The sequence below is a fragment of the Eleutherodactylus coqui genome, chromosome 2 (assembly GCF_035609145.1).
Source record: "Eleutherodactylus coqui strain aEleCoq1 chromosome 2, aEleCoq1.hap1, whole genome shotgun sequence".
NCBI lineage: Eukaryota > Metazoa > Chordata > Amphibia > Anura > Eleutherodactylidae > Eleutherodactylus > Eleutherodactylus coqui.
The window spans coordinates 151,419,769-151,444,981 of record NC_089838.1 but is presented as its reverse complement, the minus strand read 5'-3'; the positions used below and the strand labels follow the sequence as shown (position 1 = coordinate 151,444,981).

At 44.2% G+C, this 25,213-nt stretch overlaps 1 protein-coding gene across 3 annotated transcripts in view; it reads left to right on the top strand.

Moving 5' to 3' along the window:
- LOC136611848 (C-C chemokine receptor type 8-like) overlaps positions 1-25,213 on the top strand; it is a 162,032-nt gene that overhangs the window by 11,313 nt on the left and 125,506 nt on the right. For 2 of the 3 annotated variants that reach the window (XM_066591771.1, XM_066591772.1), the window contains exons 2-3: positions 9,819-9,950; positions 22,868-22,971. In XM_066591771.1, the coding sequence (XP_066447868.1) occupies positions 9,819-9,950; positions 22,868-22,971 (236 nt within the window). Of the gene's footprint in view, positions 1-9,818; positions 9,951-22,867; positions 22,972-25,213 lie in introns of those variants that run through there. The other variant, XM_066591770.1, reaches the window with a different exon arrangement.

The following is a 25,213-nucleotide window of genomic DNA, read 5'->3' as shown; positions in this document are numbered from 1 at the left end:
TTAAAAGCGCCAAAATTGGGAAAATTTTGAAAAAATCGTCATTTTTTTTCACATTTCCAACTGCAATATCTCAAATATGTGCGAACATAATATAGAAATTTTTGCTAAGATATATATTTCCATCCGTTTACTTTATTTTGGGGCGCACATTGGAAAAACTTTCATTTTTTTTAAACCATTTAGGAGACGTACAAATTTAACATTACTTTTCAGCATTTTGAGGAACACTTTGTTTTCCTACACCAAGCCAAGATTGGAAAGGTTCATAGGAGTCAAAATGATACCCCCACAAATGACCCCATTTTAAAAACTACACCCCTTAACGTATTCACTGAGGGGGGTCATGAGTGTTTTAACTCCACAGTTTTTTTTTAGGAGTCAATGCAATTTACAAGAGAAAAACTAAAATTTCATATTTTTGCAAATATGTCATTTTAAAGACAGGAATTTTTTCTATAGTACACATGAAAATGAGGATTTGCACCCCAGAATGGATACCCCTGTTTCTCCGGTGCTCAGAAACATACCCATTGTGGCCCTAATCTTACGTCTGTATGCACAATGGGGCCCAAATTGAAAGGAGCAACCGGTGGCTTTCGGAACAGAAATTTTGCTTGAAGGAGATTTAGGCCCTATTGCACACTTGTAGAGCCATTGAGTGACCAAAACGATGGAGAACCCCCACAAGTGACCCCATTTTGAAAAGTAGACCCCTTAACGAATTTATCTAGGGGTACGATGACTTTTTTGACTTCACAGTTTTTGAATGAATCTAAGCCAAGCAGAAGGAAAAAATTAGGATTTTCATTTTTTTGGCAATTGTGTCAATTTAAAAACAGTTTTTTTTGTCCAGTGTACATAGGAATGAAGACGTTCACCCCAAAATGGATACCCCCGTTTGTCCTGTGTTCAGAAACATACCCATTGTGGCCCTAATCTACTTAAAGAAAACATGGCTAGGCCTATAATGGAAGGAGCACCCGTTGGATTTCAGGGTACAACGGAATAAATTCCAGGCCCCATTGCCCACTTGTAGAGCCATTGAGCGGCCAAAACGATAGAGAACCCCCACAAATCCATTGTGGCCCTAATCTACTTACAGGACACATGGCTAGGCCCATAATGGAGGGAATGCCCGCTGGATTTCAGGGCAGAACTGAATAAATTCCAGGCCCCATTGCCCACTTATACGGAAAAAAAATTGACTTCCTAAAAATAATCCCCCCCACCCCCCATTTTTTTGGCATTCCCTAAATATTAGATAAAAGTAATTATATAAACTGCGTTTTATGTCCGAAGACAGGGGTAATTACGGAGGCTGGTTGGGTTGGATACATGGGGCAAAAAAAACGTGTATCCCCCCTCCTCTCATGCTTTTTGGGGGTATTTCGTAACCTCAGCGGCAGGTATGGGGTGTAAAAAGTGGCGCTCTGTGAAGCTTTGTATTCTTGCTGCAGTGCGGCGGTCTCGCACAGAAGGCGCTCAACAAGCTGCTCCTGGAACTGCATGAAGGCAAGCGTTCCAGGGGCTTCTTGTAAATTACGGATTACAGGTAGCGGTCTGAATAATGCCGGGCTCACACGGCCGTAGGTGGAATCCGCTTGTGGAGGCCCGCAGCGGATTCCAGCTGTGAGCCGGCCGTGACCCTGCGTACGGCCGCGCAATGTACTGCGCATAACTGTCTACTCACACAGGCGGTCATGCGCAGTACACCGTTGTTTGTTTTTATTTCCCACGCCGTCGCTTAGAGATGACCCGGGTACCCGCAGCCCGTTCACAATGTATTTGCACATGGGCTGCGGGTATACATCCGCGGTCATAGAGCACAATGGGCTCTAGGTCGCGGATATCCGTGGTAAAATATAGCATGCCGTGTTCTGTTTCTGCGAGTGGATTACGTAATTCCGACCCACTAATTGGGGGGAATTGTGTAATCCAATACATGCGATTGATCCGTGGATTACCGCTGATCAAGCGCATGCAGAACCCGTAATTCCTCTCCGGTCATGTGTGACCGGCCTAATGTTAGATCGCTGCTTTATCACGTGACTGGGGACTGCTCAACGAGGCCACCGGTCTCTGCTCCATGCTCTCGGCGACTGTTATTTATTACACAAATGATAGCCTTAGATAATCTTAGTATTCAATATGGATAGAGTGCTAAATAAGCCCAGTGATCACTGTAATATACCACAAGCATTATGCAACACTCAATGATATTCTGACCATCTTAGGCCAAAGCTTGTGGCTCACCTGAACTCGCCATGCAATTTTTGATCACATAAGTTTCTTGAGCACAAAAAGTTGTCTCATTCCAAAAAGAATTTACCTTCTCATGATTTCTAAACTAATTATACATCCATGCAAAACTTACACTTATTTTATTATTTGACCTCCGCGAGTGCATAGGACTTTCACTGACATTGATATTTTCCCATCTAGAAGGTCTGGGAACAAAATGAAAAACATCGAATCTTGTAGAGCAAAAAAATCTCTTCCAAATGGAACAAAAATGAAAAAAAATAAAAATGGAGTACATTCCGATTTTTGCCTTTGAAAAAGGGAAAAATTAGCAAAAAAGTGTTTTTTCCCATTTTTGACTCATTGTATCTTAAAGGGGTTGTCCCGAGGCAGCAAGTGGGTCTATACACTTCTGTATGGCCATAATAATGCACTTTGTAATATACATTGTGCATTAATTATGAGCCATACAGAAGTTATAAAAAGTTTTATACTTACCTGCTCCGTTGCTAGCGTCCTCGTCTCCATGGAGCCGACTAATTTTTGGCCTCCGATGGCCAAATTAGCCGCGCTTGCGCAGTCCGGGTCTTCAGCAGTCTTCTATGGAGCCGCTCGTGCCAGAGAGCGGCTCCGTGTAGCTCCGCCCCGTCACGTGTCGATTCCAGCCAATCAGGAGGCTGGAATCGGCAGTGGACCGCACAGAAGAGCTGCGGTCCACGAAGGTAGAAGATCCCGGCGGCCATCTTCAGCAGGTGAGTATGAAGACGCCGGACCGCCGGGATTCAGGTAAGCGCTGTGCGGGTGGTTTTTTTAACCCCTGCATCGGGGTTGTCTCGCGCCGAACGGGGGGGGGGTTAAAAAAAAAAAAAACCCGTTTCGGCGCGGGACATCTCCTTTAAGAGCTATGCATCCTTTTGGGTCCATAATGTGAATAATGAGAAACATTTCTATGGAGTACACATTGATAAATTCATAGCTGAGTTGGATTGCATTGATTATGAGTTTTATTTTGCGCGATAGAATTTTTCAGCTACTTTGACATGCAATGGTGGCAGAATGATGATAAGAGTGGCAGTCTGAGTAGCTTAGCTGGATTCAGCACCAAAAGTTCTCCTAGTGTGTGAAGTTTCATTGCTCTAGAGTCATTGGAACTGGCTTGGCAATGGATTGAAATCGCCACTTTTTTCAGGTTGCCCGCTGTAATCACATGACAACCCCCTAGATTAAGACCTGTAGCTCGTGAACCAAAGCACTTTGAAGCCTAATATTCTGGCTATCTTAGTTTAGGGTCAGGGTCTATCTTTGTGCAAAGTTTCATTGAAATCTGAGATGGTCGACCGGGAGCGTTGGTTGAACTGACACGGAATGACCCACCAGTAACCGCATACCGCGGCTCCCTGTGACATCTCCAGGCTCTTGGCTACCTTTGGTAGCCAGCAGCAGGGAGATTTTAAATTTCTTGGGCAATATTTCACTTTTGCGCATGCGTCCGCCATCATGCTGACGGGTGCATGCGCAGAAGCTGGGGTAAGGTCCGCGGATGAACATCCCATCAGGGAACAAATCCGGGCACCTTGGGTACGTAATGTCATCCCCCCCTTACGGATATGATCCGTAAGGGGAGATGAAACTTTAACTTTATAAACTTTTAACTTTTTTTTTTTTACTTTTTAACTTAGTATGATCATCGTTATCCGATGGATAACGGTGATCATATGACTGGAAACCGCATACAGCGGTCCCCAGTCATGTCTCTCTGCACTCGGCTAACTGTGACAGCCGGGTGCAGGGAGATTTTGAATTTGCCGGGCTCGCCAGCCTTCTGCGCATGCGCGCCACATCGGCACATCGCAGAAGCCAGCGGGGGGTCCGGAGACCGGCCGGAGGACATGGAGGAAGGGGGGTGAGTATTTTCACCTCCCCTCATGGATCCGATCCATGAGGGGAGGTGAAGCTTTTCTTTTTTTTTAAACTTTTTTGCACTTTTCCACGACCGCCGTTATCCATTGTATAACGGCGATCGCGGTTCCTGCTGACCTCTCCTGCCTCCCGGCTACCTACAGGAGCCGGGAGCCAGGAGATTTTAAATTTCCCGCGCCGCCGGGCCTTCTGCACATGCGACTTACGTAATGCCGCCTGGCGCGCATGCGCAGCAGGACGGCTACGGGGACCGGAGCATCGGGAGAGCGGGGAGACGCGTGCCGGACCCGGGTGAGTAATTTCAGCTGCTCCGATGGATCCGATCCATCAGGGCAGCTGAATATGTAACTTTTTTTGCACTTTTATTTACTTGTTTGCGATCGGCGCTATCCATTGGATAGCCTCTAGGGCTGCAGGCGACCATTTTACCAAGTCAGCCCCCTTCTTAGTCAGATCGGTCAAGGGTTGAGCGATAACCGAGTAATTCTTAATGAATTTACGATAAAAGTTTGCGAAACCCAAAAACCACTGAGCCTTAAGGTTGTCTGGTCTGACCCAGTGGGAGATTGCTGCTACTTTATCAGACTCCAACCGAATCTCTGTGGGTGAGACCACATAACCCAGGAAAAATACTTGTTTAGTACTAAATGTACATTTCTCCAACTTAACAAAAAGTTGATACTCACGCAAATGGGTTAGAACCAACCTCAGCTGCCGCACATGTGAATTCCAGCCTGGAGAATACACCAGAATGTCATCAAGATATATGACCAGAAATACCCTCAGGAAGTCGTGGAAGACCGTTCATAAAACCCTGGAACACAGCGTGGGCATTACAGAGTCCGAAGGGCATGACCAGACATTCAAAATGTCCTAACGGGGTGTTGAACGCGGTCTTCCATTCATCTCCCTCTCGAATGCGAATTAAATTGTGAGCCCCACTTAAGTCCTGTTTGGAAAACCAGTGGGCCCCTACCACCTGATTCAACAAATCCGGAATCAGGGCGAAGGAGCACTGGTTCTTCACTGTGAATTTATTCAAAGCCCGACAATCCACACAAGGCCTCAATGTCCCATCCTTCTTAACAAAGAAGAGACCTGCCCCGGCAGGGGACCTGGACAGCCGGATATGTCGCTTGGCCAGAGACTCTGAGATATAGGACTTAGGGGCTTCGTGCTCACGGCCCGGCAAAATGAAAATGGCTGCCTTAGGGATGGGACTGTCGGGAATCAGATCAATACCACAGTCCCACTCCCTATGGGGAGACAAAGTCTCAGACAGTTTTTTGGAGAATACGTCCTCAAAATCCGACAAATACTCCGGGACTAGTACGGTATCTGCTGAGCACACGGCTATAGTAGTTAAGTGATTATGACAGGACGACCCCAAATGTGTCAATTCCCGGGTGGACCAATCTAATTGGGGGTTGTGCAGTGCCAACCACGGCATACCAAGTACCACAACCACATCTTGGAAAGACAGATTCTCAGAATGGAGAGCACCCACAGTGAACTGTAGAATGGGAGTCCTCCATTGGACAACACCTGCGGAGAGAGGGGTCGAATCAATACTGATTAAGCGTATGGGGGGCTTCAGCATGGAAAGTTCGGTCATCAGAGGTCTGCCAAAATTTAAATTAATCAGATTGCCGGCAGTACCCAAATCAATAAAGGCTTGACCGGACCGAATAAAATTCCGGAAGCCAACCTGACAAGGCACCAACAACTTAGGGAATACCTGTGATCCTAGGCGATCCTCCCGACAATCGCCTAGGATCTGTAGTCTTTCCGACGGTTCAGATTGATGTTGCCGTTGCTTCTGTGGACAGGTTGCTACCCGATGTCCGGCTTCCCCACAGCAGAGGCAAAGACGGTGAGTCATCCGGAACCGTTGCCGTTCCCCGGGACTTAGCTGGTCCACTTCCATAGGCTCGATCCTAGGATTTGGCATGGGAGAAGTGGGAGCGGGTCTGCAGGACTCCCTAGTTTTACAGGCCTGATGTTCCTTTTCTCTAGATCTCAGTCACCTGTCAGCCTTTATTGCCAATTCCATCGCCTCATTTGTGTTGCGGGAGCGGGATGGGAAATAATTAGATCCTTGACCGCATCAGAAAGACCCAACAAAAACATCTTTGAGGGCACCTTCGTTCCAGGAGGTTTCACCGGCATACTGTCTAAACTTAGAGCAATAGTCTTCAGTAGAGATGAGCAAGCATACTTGCTAAGGACAATTACTCGGGCGAGCATTGTCCTTAACTAGTACCTGCCCGCTTGGAAGAAAAGGTTCGGGTGCCGGCGGGGAGCGGTGGGGGAGAGCAGGGGGGGAACGGAGGGAAGATCTCTCTCTTCCTCTCTCCCCCCTGCTCACTCCCGCAACTCACCGCTCACCTGCGCCGGCACCCAAACCTTTTCTTTCGAGTGGGCAGGTACTTGCTAAGGACAATGCTCGCTCAAGCAATTGTCCTTGGCGAGTATGCTCGCTCATCTCTAGTCTTCAGCACACTGCTGCCCTTGACACAAAGCCATGAGGTGAGACACTGCTAACCTTGCCCGGTCTGGCTCATCAAAAATACCTCTTAGTTCCATGAAAAAATGAATCAACAGACCGCAGGCAAGCCGAACTCTCGGGTAAGGAGTAGGCCCATGTCTGGGGGGCACCTAGCAGTAGGGACATAATCAATCCCACCTTCTGGGACTCTGAGCTGAGGGATCTGGACCGCATCTGGAAATATAGTCTGCATGCCTGCTGAAAAACAAAAAACTTGCTTGTGAGAGCAAACAAAAAAACACAGGGTAATTTTAAGGGCCAGTTATTATGTTACGGTATCCTACCCAATGATACGCTTGCCTGGGTTGCCCTAGAACTTACCCGCAACCCCTGTCCCTGCCTACTTGCCTCCACTCCTGGCTAACCCCAGGCGGGCAACTGGGCGGCGATCCCTGCACTCACTAGGGACCGAGAGGGGGGACTGGCGTACCAAGATGGAACAGGGTAGAATACCGACAGGATGGGCAGATGATACAACCAACAGGAAATACACGCAGACCGAGGCAGATGGGATAACCTGGCGGATAAAGCAAAAGCTTACAAACAGGAGACTGACAGAGGCAGTCTGTCCTCACTGGACCTCACTGCCAGCCTTCTAAACAGCAGCCTCCGCCCAGGGGCGGAGAGAGGCAGGCGACTACTTTCCAGCAGAATCCCATAACCATGGGCTCGTGTATAAAGCTGCACTCACAGGCGCGCATGTCGCGGCCCAGACCCACGAGCGCGTGCACCCTGCAGACCAGCCACCAGCGCCCCCGGCAGCCGCCGCATGGTAACAATTAAACACTGTACATACACAATTCATTGTGTATGTGTGATGTTTATTATGTAACACCGCTATGAGACAGAGTGTGGAATTAACAAAAACAAAACAAGTCTGTGCGCATGATGGCCCGTGTGAGATCCGCTGTCATGTGCAGTGCACAATTGTTGTCATATGTTATGGTGGCCACCATGAAAATCATCGCTGGATTGCGGACTTCTCCCTGAATGTAAACCCTCCACGCTCAGTGGTTCACATAGAATGTGATGCACTGAGTGAGAAGCCAGTGAGGATCTGCCTGTCTAAATGCTCTGCTCGAGCGCTAACAACTTAGCGGTGACGTTGGCAATCGTGCAGCCGTTTAGATGAATGGGACATGAATCCTAAAGGCATAATGTAGATTATGTATCTATTATGATAATAGGCACAAAGTGTTGTCACAGTATGCGGATAATGCACATAATGATAAAGTACAGAGATAAGACTCGGCAATGTCACAGTGCAGGGTTAATGGTTCAGTGATGTCACAATTGATGACGATAAACCTATTCCCAAGGAAAGGCCGGAAGGTTTATCAATACTATTGCACTTAATGAACAGTGTTTTTTCTTACAGAATTTTTCTTGTTTGCTTTATTAGTAGTCATGTGTACTAAAAGTTATAAAAAAAAATATATATATTCTTGTACATTAACATTCCACATTTTATTTTTGTGATAAATTGCATGACAACACATGTCTACACAGCGCTACACAGTGTTAAGCAATTTATGATGAAAAATTGCATCACCTCCTTATTCTCCCACTCTTGCTTGGTGCAACCTTTTTCCGAGTGCTTTGAGCAGTGCAAAAGAAAACAAAATTTCCAGCTGCACATTGTTCATAGGAATCAGCCTTTACTAAATGGGCAAACTGAACCAGAAGTTCATCAGTCTTGCGCTTTCACATAGGCGTAATCAAACTACTAACGGCCACTTGTCAGTTAGTATGTGAGTGCTTTTCATACTCCACCCCTGGTGATGTAATCGAAGGTCCTACAACATATATAAAACACAGAGCCTGACTGACAGAAGAACAACACAGTTAGTATTCTTGAAAAGGGGAGGACAAAAATAACAAAATGAGAATACAACTGTGCCGTTATTAGAGCTGTGTGTGTAATGTGATGTGTGGAGTTTGGATGGGTGTAGTAGAGCTGTGTGTGTAATGTATGGGGGCAGGATGGATGTAGTAGAGCTGTGTGTATTGTGTGGGAATCAAGATGGATGTACTACAGCTGTGTGTAGCATGTAGTAGAGCTGTGTGTGTAATGTGCTTTATGTGTAATGTTTGGGAATCAAGATGGATGTACTACAGTGGTGTGTGTAATGTGTGGGAATCAAGATGGATGTAGTAGGGCTGTGTGTGTGGGGTCAGGATGGATGTAGTAGAACTGTGCGTGTAATGTGTGGGGCAGGATGGATGTAGTAGCGCTGTGCGTGTAATGTGTGGGGTCAGGATGGATGTAGTAGAGCCTGTGCGTGTAACGTGTGGGGTCAGGATGGATGTAGTAGAGCCTGTGCGTGTAACGTGTGGGGTCAGGATGGATGTAGTAGAGCCTGTGCGTGTAACGTGTGGGGTCAGGATGGATGTAGTAGAGCCTGTGCGTGTAACGTGTGGGGTCAGGAGGGATGTAGTAGAGCCTGTGCGTGTAACGTGTGGGGTCAGGAGGGATGTAGTAGAGCCTGTGCGTGTAACGTGTGGGGTCAGGAGGGATGTAGTCATGTGCGTGTAACGTGGGGTCAGGATGGATGTAGTAGAGCCTGTGCGTGTAACGTGTGGGGTCAGGATGGATGTAGTAGAGCTGTGCGTGTAACGTGTGGGGTCAGGATGGATGTACCATGTAGCACAGCTGTGTGGCGCATTGCATCACTAGAAATACTGCTACTATAATTTCTTAATACTGGCTAGTAATCACTGACTGACTGGAGGTGGAGCATGTCTTTCTTCCAGCCGTAGAGATGGACTGCATGTTATATGGGCTGATTATCATCGGGTTTTTCTGCCTGCCTGAAATGAATGATAAGCGAACGAACTGTTGGTCGTCTTTACACTTAATGAATATCGCTCAGTTTCGTACAATCCAGCTATTAACTGAATGATGATTTTTCATGTAAAAGGGCCCTTAATCTTTCCTCCATAGTTTTTCTCTGTTCTATGCCTGGTTTTGGCTTACAAATGCTAATGGGAAATAGTGACTAAAATACCGATGTGGGAGAGTGACCTAATATGAGCTGTCAATAAAATGTTTTGTTGTCCTAAATCTCTGAATAGTAAATCATAAGCATGTAATACCTTCTCATTTTAGATGATGGCACAGGTCTTTGGAAGAAAGGACATTCGAGCATTCATAAGTGGCTTTTTTGGGGCAGCGTCAGTCATTGTGACCTTTCGTGATCGTGTTGCAACAGTAGCAACAGTAGACGGTGTTTCAATGCAGGTAAATTTCTTGGTTTTCATTTGTATGCGACTGCATTGTATTTAGTTACAGTACAGCTAAATAGTGTAAAACAATGCAGTGTACTGCTGCTTGTTGGATGCAAGAATCCTCTCCACAGTCACTCTTGAGACAGATACACATGGACGATATAAAGGTCGTTCCTAAGATTTTCGGGGACAACTCATCAGACAGCACTCGGACAACCTGTTTGATGTGCAGGAGATCACACGTTGACATGTGCAGTTCTTGTCCAAAAATTGAACCAGAATAGAACATGCTGCAGTTTTTTTAAATTTTTCTGAAAATTGGACAGACATATTATCCATGTGCATATACCCTTATTAACATCAAATTTACAATGCCAGAACTGTATTGTTTGAAACAGATATACTTATTCATTCATGTAGTGTCTTGCTACTTGGCATAGGCCCCCTGCACACGGGCGGAAATTCAGTGGCGGGATTTCCCACAGAATTTCCGCTCGTGGAAGCTGCCATAGGATTGCATTAGAAAACGCAATCCTATGCAGACGGCCACAATTTGTCCGCACAGAAATGTCACTCCCCAGCCGCTGAGAAATCTCGTCCACATGGCTGGCTAAACCTGGGATTAGTGGCCGCAGGCTCATTTGCTGCGGCGAAATTCCGGACGGAATTTCTGCGGCAAATCCGCCCTGTATGAACCCAGCCTAAAAGAACCATAAAGGTAAGAGAACAGTAGTTTAAAATAAGTTATCTCGTTGCAGAGGATTATCACATACAAGTGAACATTTTCTACATCGGTATGCTTGACTTGGGGCATATAGTTCTGCCATGGTGGATGTCTTTGACAATATGATATCTTCTACAAGCTTCTGTATTGACTGGCTGCTTCAAGCCTCAGTGCCATTTGGGCTGACCCTGGCATCAAAGACTTCACAAGCCTTACTGGCATCAGGTAGTGGTCTTTGAGGATATTGGATGACCTCTGTATTATATCTCATTCCTTGTATGTCATTCATATATAAGGTCTTCAGAATGATCTTTGTTTTGCCAGGCATGTTCCACTATACAGGCTGTATGTGAGGGTGGTCAGACAAAACATAGCACCGTTTATTATGTTCAGGATCATGACCTCTCCCTGGGGGCCACGCTTATGTTACGCATTATTCTGGATGGCATGGTCTGGCGTCCTTCACCTATGTATTTTGGCCGTTCATGGACTATGCAGCACTATGGGATCATGATACTGTAATGTAATTCCAGTTGTACAGGTGTGTCCAGACCATCATTGTCCATGTCAGTAATGGAGTTTATCTATCTCTGCACTGAGTAACCGTCTCCTGAGGCTAACTACACATGGGTAACACATGGATAAGCACAAATATCGGGCAACAAAACTCTGCCCGATATCGCGCTGGTCAATGTGCGTTTTCACGACGATGCGAGACTATTTTATGGCAAAAACGCCTTCCGTCACTTCAGTAAAGTAGCAATCCTCCAGTGCGGCTTTCAGCAGTGTTGAAGGATTGACAGTGTTTGTTTTCAATGGGAAACCTTGTATCGCACATGCAATGTGTTTTACTGTCCCATTAAAAACAATGGGCGGTGTGTTCCGAGGAATGCGAAAAGATAAGACATGCAGCGCTCCTATATATGACTCCATTCAAAACAATTAGGTTCATAGTCGTGCTGGATTTGTGCCTCTGACAATGCACAAATCTTGTATGAATTTCTTGGCTGGGTAAAACCAGCCTATATCGGACATCTGCAATGCATACCTTGTCTATACATATTGCTAACTCCCTACTTGCTTACATGATCACAAACCTGATACACTTAAAGACCATCCATACAGTGCTCTCGTGTTATCAGCCATTCAGGCTAGACGGTTACACAGATGCTATTGTTCCCTGTTAGCAGCCAATTGGACTTGATAAAGATTGGGACACAGGTTCAAGACCTCCTGTCCACAGGTACTTGGTAAAACCCTGTAGCTCTCCCCATAGAGTTTTACTAGTGTTTGTAAATTCTGGCTCCGCTAGCAGAGAAGGCGTATGGACAGCAAGTGCACTGCACATGCCCGCGTTCGCAGTGAGACTTTTTTATTTTAATTTGCCGCTCCGTTTTATAGCGGGGTTGCATATGAATCGCCGTCCATACACAATGTATTGCGTATGAACAGCATTTGCATACACTGCCTATACAAAATTATAGGTCTCGAGCTGCATGGTACACCGAGAAATAGAGCACACTGCTATTTATTTTTTGCGTGTGCATAGAAAGTCTATTGATTTACATTGACTCCATTCACTGTGTATCAGGCGGCCGTGCATCGCACGCTTATTACACAGTGAAAAACCGCCCATTGAAATGAGGCCTAATAAGCAATTGTTCCCTATTATAAGGCTTTGAGTCTGGTTAAAATATAACAAAAGATTACAAGCTATTGCTTCCTGTTGTCAACCAGTCAGTCTAGAGAGCGATTGTAGGGCTAGCTAATGTTGCATGTTTTTGGCTGGTTAGGCTGGTTAGGAATGTTAGGTCATTTTCAGGTTTTTTCATCTATCTCCAAAAAAAGGGGATTGGTACTGTGTCAGCCAGGGGTTCTTGCATCAGTGGAGAATATGAAAGGTCTGAAGGAGTTCAAGATGGGTGTCCCGGGGATGTGTGGGTGGAGACTCCAGGGAGTGAGTGGGTCGGTAATGGCATTGTCTCTACCCAAGGAGAGCACCCAGATGAGGTTCTGTTGCCAATCATTGTTTTACAGACTTGGCAAAAACTCATACATTGATTTGAAGGAATGCTGCCATCCTATAGGTGGCGCTGCAGAGGTATTGTTCCGTCTTCCTTGTTTGCAGGTCTGAAGAAGAGATTTCACATCCCTTGTCACTGGACTAATAATTATTTAGAGTTATGGTCCTCCCTCTCTAGTATTTATCTAAATGCTATTAATCCCAACATGTCTGTGCACTTTTACCCTCTATCTCTGGTATTTATCTAGTGCAAATTAGGTTCACCATGTTCGTGACCTCCCATGTGATCATGTGTTAGAGTAAATACGTCTTTAGATTTGTTACATTATTCCTCAGGGACCTTGAGGGGTCAGAAAGCTCGCTATAACATCATGTTATATGTTATATTACATTATGTATTTAGTTAGCCATTAAAAGGTATCATATCTACAAGATTACTTGATTTCTCTTACTGAGAACATGGGAACCACTAAGTCTCCTTGTAGCAGATGTTTTCCATAGGGTGTTAGGGCTCATGCCCACGGCCGTGATGAACTTCACCAGTGGAATATCGCAGTGGAGTCTGCCACGGCCCCCCCCCCCCCTTTCCCAAAACACCCATACTTAGCGCACCGGATCCTTCGTACATGTCCCACATTGGAGGGCTATGGTATCCAAGGAGGCGGCAACATCAATGGTGTAGAAATGGTAAAAAAAAGGGTTTTATTGCTCCATAAAAAAACAACCCTTTTTTTTACCATTTCTATACCGTTGATGCTGCCGCCTCCTTGGATACCATTGCATTTACTTGGGGTTGGGTTCATGACCCCACAGGTGGCTTGGCATACACAGATTGGAACCTCTGCACTTAAGTGCATGTGTTAGGTGTGCTGCGGGACTTTCCTACGACTTCCACATTGGAGGGCTGTCGCGCATGCGCAGTACAGCGCGCGACGCGCCTACAGTGTTAGATGATGCGGTGGGTGGGGCCGCGTATTTACACGTTACTTCCCCTGTAGCACAGCAGAAGTATAGCGTGACGGCCGGATACCATTGACTACAATGGAAGCTGGATGCGCGTATTCCCGCGGCATTTAGAACATGCCACGGTTTATTTCATGCTGCGGAATTCTGCAGCATGAACATTGAGCTTTTAGGTTCAGTAGAACTTAATAGCTCCGTGGCAACGCCGCCGATTTCCGCCGCGGCAGAAATCCAGCCGTAGGCATTGGCCCTTATACAGTTTCTGCTCTTGTGGTTATGTGGTTTGTATATTATCAGTCCTTCTAATATGCCCTGCATAGACCATCTGTAAGGCGAACACTTAGCACAGACCATGCAATATGTGCCTACAACAACCTCCTGGTGACTTGCCATATATTCATGCAATATCCGCTTATCTCATCTACAGACTAGCAGAATACTTTTTTCCTCTTGGTGGGAAAAAGAGAAAACCTAGAGGTTATACATGTAGTGCGTTGTGCTTTTATCAGAGGACTGCTCCTCTGCTATCTGCATAGATTGTGTTCTCCTCAGGAAGTGATAGAACTAAAGTAACATTCTCGAAGATTCTTCTTGCAGCTTAAGTGGCAGGTGGCTGGTCCCTCAGCAGTGCAAGTCATCTCCAAAGGACCATTAGAGTCTCAGAGTCATTATCTTCTCTGAGAGATGGAAAGTTCACACTCTGATGTTCCTGTTTCAGAAGATAACCTTTATTCAAATCTTTAAGAATTTTTTTTTTTAGCTGGAACTGCTGCTGTCTGTCTGTGTGGGTGCAAAAACGAACATATTCCATTCGTGTTGATAGAAAAAAAATTCCATCAGGTAGACGGGTTTTTCAAGCCTTGAGAGGAAATGACGCCTTTTGAGTTTCTCCACATCATTATTAACAGGTTTTCGTGTTGAACTGAAAAAAAAAGATCTTCAAATTGTACAACTTCAGGAAGAATTCCATATAAAAGTTGCCTTAGAACAATTTCCACTTGGTCTAAAAAGCCAGTTTGCTTCTGTGTGTTTCTCATTTCCTAAAGCAGAGCAATGTGTGCTTCACTTTACAGCTGCGTTATGTGAACAAGTGTTTACGGAGAAAATTCTAAATGGACCCCTTCTTAACTTGTGTCACATACATTCCTCTAAAAGGTGTCTTCACGGCATTTGGCATCAACACACATCTGCGTATTCCCATAGATCCAACCTTCAGAAAGTACCCAAGAGTCGCACTGCTTCATCAATACATCATCTATGCCCTTCCCTTTGGCTTTATTTGAGTCCCAAGGGCTTTTGTGAAGTGAATTTTGTGATTGTAGCCGCTCTTCATCTCTGCATTATAAGTGCAGTTCTTAATATTTATACCTTCCCTTCTTTTTGCCATAAAAATCCCTTCTGTGCTGCCTGAGGACGAAGAGGAATGAGAAAATGTGTCTTACCTGAAGTTTTACTTTCTTTAAGTCTAAAGGCAGCACACATTAACCCACCCAATAAACTATATTTGCACCCATCGCCTATCTATTACATGTATGAGCGGCTTCTTATAAGCCTGCAATTAATTATGCTAATTTGTTGATTGATCATTGGAGTGTAGGGGACAACATATGCCCTCTGTGCAGCCTTCGGACTAGAGCAAAGTAAAATTTCAGATAAGGCAATTTTTCTCTGTACCAAAATGTTGCCTGTCAATAATAATCTGCCTGTAGAGAGGTGACAGAGGGCGCCCTCTCCAAACATAGATACTGTGGTTGGTATTCACTGTGACCTCTAGGGGGGGTAAAAACAACCAAGAGCACAAATTCTGTGTCTGTGCCATCTAGTGGGCGTAACTGTCAGCATTGACGTGCAGCTGCAGGAAAGGGTTAAAGATCTTCACTTTCGTAAAGAGATTGCAGGTAAGGTTCTATTACATCTAGAGATTACAGGCACCCCAACTGCCATGGAAACTAAATGTTATGCAGGTCCTTTCCTGTGAAGTGGTTTTTTTGGTTTGCTATTAATGCGTGCGGGGGTTGGCTTGCATCCTTGACTAGTTCATACAAGTACTTCAACATCTCCCCCATTTAATTTTGATCTTCTACATCTTGGACTGTAAAAATTGCAAGCTGGAAACTTCATAGCTTTTTCAAACTTCTTTAGTTTTACATCCTCTCACAGCTGCTTAGAAGAGCTCATGGCTGTCCAATGCATGTAGTGTTACCTGAGTGTGTTCACATGACCACAGTAGCCAATCACTAGCCTCAGCAGTGACGTGCCATTCATGCACCTATGACCGTGGAGAGCAGTGATTGACTACAGTGATCGAGTGAGCTTTGAACGGCCTGTGACTGGAGAAGCAGGACATTTAAGAGATGCAAACATTTATTTAAAAAGTCAGAAACTGCCTTTAACCCCTTGAGTGGCGGGTTTCCTACCACCCTGTCGTGCCCACCAGGGCAGGTTTTTTAAAATGGTCTAATCATTGAATTTCAACAAATTTTGCAGTTGCGTCTCAAGAGCCATAACCTTTTCATTTTTCCATTGACATGGCCATATAAGGCCTTGTTTTTTGCGAGACAAGTTGTTTTTTTTTTTAAACGGGGGAGGAAAAAAAGAAATGGGGAAAAAAGAAAAAAGGGGTCATTAAGTGGTTAAATAATGTATTAACTTCCTTCTCTGGGTCATTACGACGCACGGATACCACATGTGTAATTATATTTTTGATTTTTTACAAAGTAAAGGGAGACAAGTGTTTTTATTATTTTTTTTATAATTTTTTAACTTTTTTTTTTCTTTTTTTTTTTTCTTTTAATTTTTTGTCCCTTTTAGGGGACTTCCACAGGGACCCATCAGGACCCCTGATCACATTCCGGGGGTCCGATGGTGACAGCCCTTTACATGCTGCAGTAACAGCCCTTTACATGCTGCAGTCACATAGACTGCAGCATGTAAAGGGTTAACACAGCAGAGATCGGAGGTTTTCTCTGATCTCTGCTGTAAGAGCTAGTACCTAGCTGTCCTCTGACAGCCAAGCACCAAGCTCTCCCTGCCACAGAGACCATCGGCTAGCTTCTGACAAGCCGATGGTCTCTATGGCAACCTGTAAACAAACCAGTGCAGGAGGTTGCCGGCATATCGGCAATATCTTCTGCTGGTTTTTCAAAGCCCTTGCTCTGCTCTGTGTGGGTCTGTGCAGGCAGAGCACACTGTCACAGCTTGTGGCATTGTGCTCTGCAGCTCCCATAGTGATACATAGCCCAGAAATCTTCCGGGCCATGTTGCTATGAGCAGTGGAGCTCGTCCCGGAAAATTTCCGGGCGTGCCACTCAAGGGGTTAATGGAAGAGAGTACCTCATTTGGTACGCTTATCAATTAGCGGGAGTGGAGATTGCCTGCAAAGCGTGTCTCACTCTGGAGAAATGATGGCAGCTTTTTTTTTTCTTCAAGGGAACCTTCTAGTGAAAAGGGATTGTCAAAGAATAGCAACCCTTTTTTTTTAAACTGTTATCTATGTACATCAGTGTTAAAGTTTTGAGCCTTGGTGCATCCTTGGGGAAAAAAAGAACCCCACCAAACATGTTTTACATAGTACACACTATGGCTAAAAACAAGTAATTTCCAATGCCCATAAGTTACTGTTGGCTATTAGCGCCTGAATTTTACTTTAACATAGTGGTGTGACACCTGGGATTACTTTTTTGAAAGTTTGTGAGGAACTTTGTTAGCTTTTTATTGACTTAGTGAATTGCCAATAATACACAATCTTTGTAAAAAAAAAAAAAATAAATAAAAACTCAAGCACGTAGAAAAAGTTGCTGTTTTGCTGCAAAACTCAACATGCAGTTACATCTAAGGCAGATTGGAGTTGTGGCCTGATTAGATGAACAATTTTGCCACCGGAGACCATAGAAGTGGTTCCACACTAAAGAAAGGCTCTCCACAGCTACTTGTATATAGTGGACCTGTTATTCCACTTGTGTAGAGCTTGTTGACCACCAGACGCTTCGATGACATAATCAAAGAGATTTCCGTCAGTTAACAGTTTGAGAGGAGACACATTATTGGAATGCGAGAAGATGGATGCTTGTATCGATGAATTGCCCGCCACCTCGGCCATTCTGACCAGAGTGTTAGGAGGTGTTGGAACGGGTATGCACACAAGGTGACCAGGCTTAGGATGCCCCGACAGAACTCCAATAGAGTGGATTGTCCGATAATCACGAGCAGCTCCAACTGTTTTGTCTGCCATCCAGACCAGTGTCACCAATGTTACAGGTCCCTATATCTGTCAGAACCATTTTCATGCACTTGCATAAAAGACATTTAGTTTCACATCGCCTATTACGTGTACTGCCATTGACACCTACAGTCGCCTCTGTTTGCAGTGATGTTATGAACAATGAAACAGGACTGCTATGGAGTGGAACCAGGTTGTCTTCAGTGACAAATACAGGTTTAGTTTGGGTACTGACGGCCGTGCTCCTGTCTGGAGACCTAGAGGTGAGTGACTCAAACCTGTCTTTGCTGTGGAGCAGCACACTTGTTCCCACTGATGATATGATGGTCTGGGGAGCCATCGCAAATGAAAGTTGGTCATCCCTAGTAGTGGTATGCTGGACAATGACAGCTCAGCGATATGTACAGGACGTCCTGTGGCCACATGTGTTCCTCTCATGGTGGCTTCCAAGAGGCATTTTCCAGCAGGATAATGCTCGGCTGCACACAACAAGAGTGTCACAGGAATGCCTCCATGACATTGCCACACTTCTGTGGCTGCCCGGTCACCAGATTTGTGGCAAATAGGACATGTATCGGATGATCTGGGATACCAACCCCAACAGTCTGCAAGTTTGTGTGATCTGGAGGCTCAGTTACAGCAAATGTGGATGGATATGCCGCAGGATCCCATACAGATCCTGTATGCCTCTATGCCCGCCCGTATCACATTTTGCATCCAAGCTAGAGGCGGCCGAACAGGGTCATAGAGCCTCTCTTCAAGTGTTCAGTTTTCTGCAAAAATGTACAATCCCATAAATAAAGTTTCATTCGACTCTGCTAACTTGCTTGTTATTTGTTTGTTTTTTTGACAATGAGTATATAATCCTATCCAGAGCTTCAGCATTTCTCTCCACTGCTGTATAATCATGTGCAGAACTTCACCCTTTCTCCCTGCTGCAGTATAATTGCATCTAGAATTTCACCATCTCACCCTCCCCCAGCAGTAGTCATATACATGGCTCATACCTCGACCCCACTCATAACAGGGTTTTAATAATAAAACCCCTTTAAATTCTTAAAGTCTGTCAGCAGTCTTGCTGATGCAAAACTGTAGACAGCGCTATGAAGGCGCTGGGAAACAGGGCTGAAATGTACCTGCTTAAAGCCTAGGGTGTTCTCGCACTAACAAACAGGGATTATCAACCACAAACAACCCCTTGGGGAAAAATAGAATCAGAGATTTGAGACCCCAGCTGTTGACACTCTTATGCCATTTTTTCTGATTACATATATGTAGTACTAGCTGATATACCCTGCTTGCCCGAGTTAATTTGGTACTGGTGTTTATCTAGTGTTCACACGGAAAATCTTATGAAGTCGTGGTTACTTTAGAGATACCGAGGAAAAAAATATGTTCACCATTTTGCGTGGTTTTTTGCGTGGAGGTAACCATGCAACGTTTCCTTTATATAAAATGACATCAGGAAGTGAGAGAATTACATTACGTACGTAAAATTTGGACGCTAATTCTTTTGCGCTTAGAATTGAATAATTAAGTTGCGACCCAATAACTTTTCCTATTTATGACATAGTCAATGCTTGTGCCAAATTTTAAGTTTCTACAACATCGGGAAGTTGGAGAATTAGTGGCGAGTCAGTGAGTGAGGGCTTTCGTCATATATATGTACATCACAATGCATTCATTAAAGGGAGTCTGTCAGCAGTATTGCCAATGTAACACTGCTGGCAGTGCGATGTAGGGGCAAGGCGGGGCTAAAACATACCTGTATGAAGGTTGTTGCTATCAGCAGCAGTGATGAAAATAAACTTTAATTCCCCCATGTTCTACCCCATGGAGTGCCATGAGGGCAGGACTTCTCTCGGAAGTGCCCTCCACTCTGTCCATTGAATTGTTGAACAGCTGACTGACTGATTATGAAGCAGCTTGATTAGTAGAGCAGAGGACACTTCAGAAGGCGGTGCTGCTCTCATTGCTTTTTCTGGGGCAGCTTGTGGGGCATTAAAGTTAATTTTATCAACGATGGTGATACTACCGGTAACGGTGATGACACAGAGCCCAACTTTTTACCATGAAACACATTGTTGCTTGTAACTTTCAGCCAGTTTTACGTTGCGTAGAAATGATCGTTTTTCTTTCAAGAGATGTCTTTTTATATCTGTGAAACTCGGAGAAAGAATTAAAAAAAGGTTAATTGGTAGAGATCTGAGAATCCTTACATGTAAAGGCGTTTAATTTTATGTTCGCTAGAAGAAGCAAACCCAGCAGATTACTCCAAACACACTCTTATATATTGGAGTGATTTATGAGGAGCACTTGAAAGATGGTGGTTGGAGGGGAGAGCGAGAAGTACACCCAGCATGTTGCCTTTTATTGATATGTAGTATATGACCATGGGGCACTCGATAGTCTTAACTTCAAGCTAGCTCTGTGTGATCCCACAAAGTTTGATTTCTAATAAACCTCTTAGACTGCCAGCAGTGTTGTGCTCTCATTATCTCGCCTCTTGCTGTGTTTAAAATTAAAAGTTCTGTCAAAAAGTAGAGGACATTTTTAAATATGTAACTACATCACTTTCTAGTACTACACAAGTCCTAGAATAAGCTCTTACTATATTCGTGTCCACGGATGCTTCTTGCAGATCTTAAAACGTGGTATATGCAGTTAAAACATGTCGCTGCTTACGGTGTGTGCTGACTTCATTGCCTTGTTCTAGGAATTGTGTATGTTTCCCTGCAAATCCATGTCATCCGCTAAACAGCAGGGAGCAAAGAAGTAGAAGAGCTGCGTTCATTTCTATGCTGAAATAGAAGGAACCTGATATTACAAATGTCGCTTCTATTCTCAATCTGAAGCATGCATCCTATCCCTTGAGATGTCCGCTAAATAATATTACTAACAAGGCACCCAACGTTTATTTTAGCATAAGAAGTAAAATGGCATCAACCGTTATACTGAAGTGTAATATTTACAATAAATGTCAATTTTGTTGATTTGGTTGATGCTCATGAGCTATTCGAGATGGACGCAGTGACTCTGACCATGTCATTGTCGTATGCATTCAGAGTGGATTGAAAGCTGAAGGCTATGTGCGTTTGCTTCCATCTAGCTCTATGGGAGCGTGCGCACACCGCCTTCAGCTTTCAGTCCGATGACACTGTTCACACTCTGCATGGTCCGCTTGTGGACTTTTGGGGTAGGTGTTACCAGGCAGGTAAGTATAAAAAATACCTTGCTTTTGGGAACCTGCCCTATCAGCCCCATAACAAGTTGATGGTGCTCATATACGATAACTGGTTCCCTTGAAGTATACAACATTTAAAAAAATTGTACAGACCCTGCTACTAGAGTTGAACGATGTGAATTAATGCATGTACATTACAAATCACACTGTAAGACCTAGCACGAATTTTGCATTAGGCAAATCTGATGCAAATTTTTCAGAAAAGTGCAGCTAACATTTAGATCTGTCCGCTGGATCTACAGGCTCATTAATTCACTGGATGTAAACCATGACTTTTCTATGAAGAATCTGCAGCAATAATGGACATGTTGTAGATGTTAAATCCGCACTGTGTGTGTTACTCTTATTTGGATAATCTGTCACATACTTTTAGCCCTATAAACTAGGCTAATGGGCTGAAATTACCCGACCTGCTGAGTTCGGGGATGCAAGTTTCATATTTGTTTCCTTCATTCCCGTAAATATCTAGCTGGCTTTAGGTGTCCCACAAACATCTAGCTAGATTTAGGTGTCCCACAAACATCTAGCTGGCTTTAGGTGTCCCACAAGCATCTAGCTGGCTTTAGGTGTCCCACAAGCATCTAGCTGGCTTTAGGTGTCCCACAAGCATCTAGCTGGCTTTAGGTGTCCCACAAGCATCTAGCTGGCTTTAGGTGTCCCACAAGCATCTAGCTGGCTTTAGGTGTCCCACTAGCATCTAGCTGGCTTTAGGTGTCCCACAAGCATCTAGCTGGCTTTAGGTGTCCCACAAGCATCTAGCCGGCTTTAGGTGTCCCACAAGCATCTAGCCGGCTTTAGGTGTCCCACAAACATCTAGCCGGCTTTAGGGTCCCACAAACATCTAGCCGGCTTTAGGGTCCCACAAACATCTAGCCGGTTTAAGGGTCCCACAAACATCCAGCCGGTTTAAGGGTCCCACAAACATCTAGCCGGCTTTAGGTGTCCCAAAAAACATCTAGCCGGTTTAAGGGTCCCACAAACATCTAGCCGGCTTTAAGGGTCCCACAAACATCTAGCCGGCTTTAAGGGTCCCACAAACATCTAGCCGGCTTTAAGGGTCCCACAAACATCTAGCCGGCTTTAGGGGTCCCACAAACATCTAGCCGGCTTTAGGGGTCCCACAAACATCTAGCCGGCTTTAGGGGTCCCACAAACATCTAGCCGGCTTTAGGGGTCCCACAAACATCTAGCCGGCTTTAGGGGTCCCACAAACATCTAGCCGGCTTTAGGGGTCCCACAAACATCTAGCCGGCTTTAGGGGTCCCACAAACATCTAGCCGGCTTTAGGTCTCCCACAAACATCTAGCCGGCTTTAGGTCTCTCACAAACATCTAGCCGGCTTTAGGTGTCCCACAAACATCTAGCCGGCTTTAGGTAGTCATCTAAATGTTGTAGTTCCACAGTCCAGTTCTTCTATTACACACTGAGTAAAAATGAATCCTAAGTTCTATAGGATGCATATCTCCCATTTAGCACATTTTTATAGAGGTCTGAATTGAAAGTTAGCTAAAATATGTATCCATTTGTTTTCCTCGCCTCTTGCTTTGACTGAAATGACTGCTTTTATCCTGAAGGTTTACAGTCCCTGCTGTATACTCTGTATTGAAAGCAATGTACTTTTTACACTTAGTGATGCTCCTTCTCAGCAACATACAGTATACTTGTTCTTCCATCTTACATGTCTAAAATAGATTAGAAGAGAGAGAAAATACTTGAGGGAAATATTTTTTACATCTGTCTTTTTTTCCCGTTTGCAGCCCTCTTTGAATCCAGACGAGAGATATGTATCAGATGTAGTACTCTTAAGCCGATGGAGCGTTCAGAGTTATGAAGTTCAGCGAGGGGACATCGTCTCTCTAGTGTAAGTGGACCTCTTCGGCTTAGTGACTAATCCGTGAAGTAATGTGAATATTACAAATGCTGATGGTGGTTACTATTTTTTTATTTTTCGCCTATAATGACGTATATGATAAACGGAAATGTTACTAAAAATATTTTGGTCTTCAATGCATTGCTTGTCTTGATTCTCTCAGTGCGTTTTAGTTGTCTTTTGGTGACATGTACGCTGTGGATTGCACTGATCTGGTACCCGCCGCCTTGTTTGTTCTTGACACAACAACTTCAGAAGCAATGAAGCTGCAGTTTTGTTGTGGTCCAGGGTCAGAGCCAAAAGATGGCACTGTTTCACAAATAATAATGAGACTTAATTAAAGGGAAAATGTTAGTCAATAAAAGACCATGTTAAGGCATGAGTATGTGTGAGCTGCACGCTGGTATTTGCGCTATAGGGGATTTTGCCTCCTGTTTTCTGATCCCACTTCCACTTCTAGCATTTTAACCTTCCCCAGCAGTGCAGCTTTTCTTATATGTTCCTGGCATCTCTTTGCCGTTTCTTCATTGGATCGTATCTGTGTTTTGACCTGACAGAGCTTATAGTTAGACAATAGTTAAGGAGCGGAGATTGTGATTTTTATCACACGAGCATTTCGATTAATGTATAAAAGTACATGATTAATTGACTTTTGCTGTCCATCTATGGTATCGGGTGGATCTCGCATGCCGTTGTCAGAATCTCATTGTAACTAGCTTTCTACAAACTGGATGATCCCCTGGAGTATTCATTACTCTTTATCTTTAACCTTACAAGGTTATGTTACGCTTTAGCTCCTGATGGAGGCGATGCTCACCCACCTGGAATAGGTCACCAGGTTCTTGCTGCTGCTGCTGCAGCGCTGTTCTTCGCATTCAGGCAGTGAAGATTACACTTCTGTTGTAAATAAGAACAATGATAAAATACAATTTTTAGAGCAGAATCGGCATCGTCACATTGCCAATGTAGTAAATATAAAGGTATTTATAGTATAAAGATAACACTCTCACTGTCGGTGTTGAATTAAAATATGCTAGACAAAATAAATGGTTTATCCAGACATGTCTGTCTTACAGTCCACATAATCTGAAGATTCTGGAGAATATTTTCTGTAAGCTCTGCATTATGGCATTTCCTTGTTGTTCTTCATGGAATTCAATGGATAAATGGGCAAGTGGATGTTACAATTTCCCTTTTGAGTCCCTACATGGTCCAGCTAGTGCTGACAGTATTGATCACATCCCTTTGGAATCCCCGAAGGCATTGGAAAAAAGTAACTATGGGGAAAATCGCAAAGTTCTTGAACTTGTTCAAAACTATAAACAGACCCCCAGAATGTTTCTGTTCCAGAAAGATTGCCTCTCTGTTCTCTCATGGGGAAAATCCCCGCAACTTAAAAATAATTTGGCAATTTAGGGTTTCTATAGTAAATAATTGCTAAATCTGCTTAAATGTATTCCATAAGTTAATTATTAAACTAATTGTCGGATCTAGTCCCTTTTTTCCTTCTTTCATCCCTCTTACATACTGTTATTGGGGGGTTAGAGGGGGGTGGGCTACAACCTGTCATTTTTTTTAAACCAAACTGTCATTGAACACACTCCATTTATTAAGTTTCTCTCCACCCCTTCAGTTGTTGCAACTAAGATACCAGAAATATATCCAAGCATTTGGAATTGCCAGCCCTCCAGACAATATATCCTTGTGAAGAGTCTCCAAATTAATTAACAGATTTCTTAGTCCATAATAAACTTCTATATATCAGATGGAATCTTAGAAAATATTGTGATGGAATCACAATCGCAAACCATTTTGGTAATATTTCCCCTGACAGTTATCGATATTGTGAGACTATTCCAGATCTTGGCCTTATCCTCAAACATTCGTACCAATGGAAGCAGATGGGCAGAAATATCTTGTGGTATCTTCTAAGCCTCAGGAATATATCACTTTTTGTAGTTGTGTATGTTCCAATGAACAGTTCACTGGCAAGAGATCTAAAGGAGGAATTGTAGATTTCCCGCCAATTAATAGTGAGACCTAGCATCTTACCAAATATATCCAAAAATGGACATAATAGGACTCATTGAGCTACTCATACCGCCCCATATACAACAGATCATCTGTATAAAGGGAGATATGTTCCTCAATTTCTCCATAGTGCTGTCAAACTATATTGGGTGTTTGCCTTATTAAACCAGCCAGGGGCTCGATTTAAAAAAGAGGGGACATG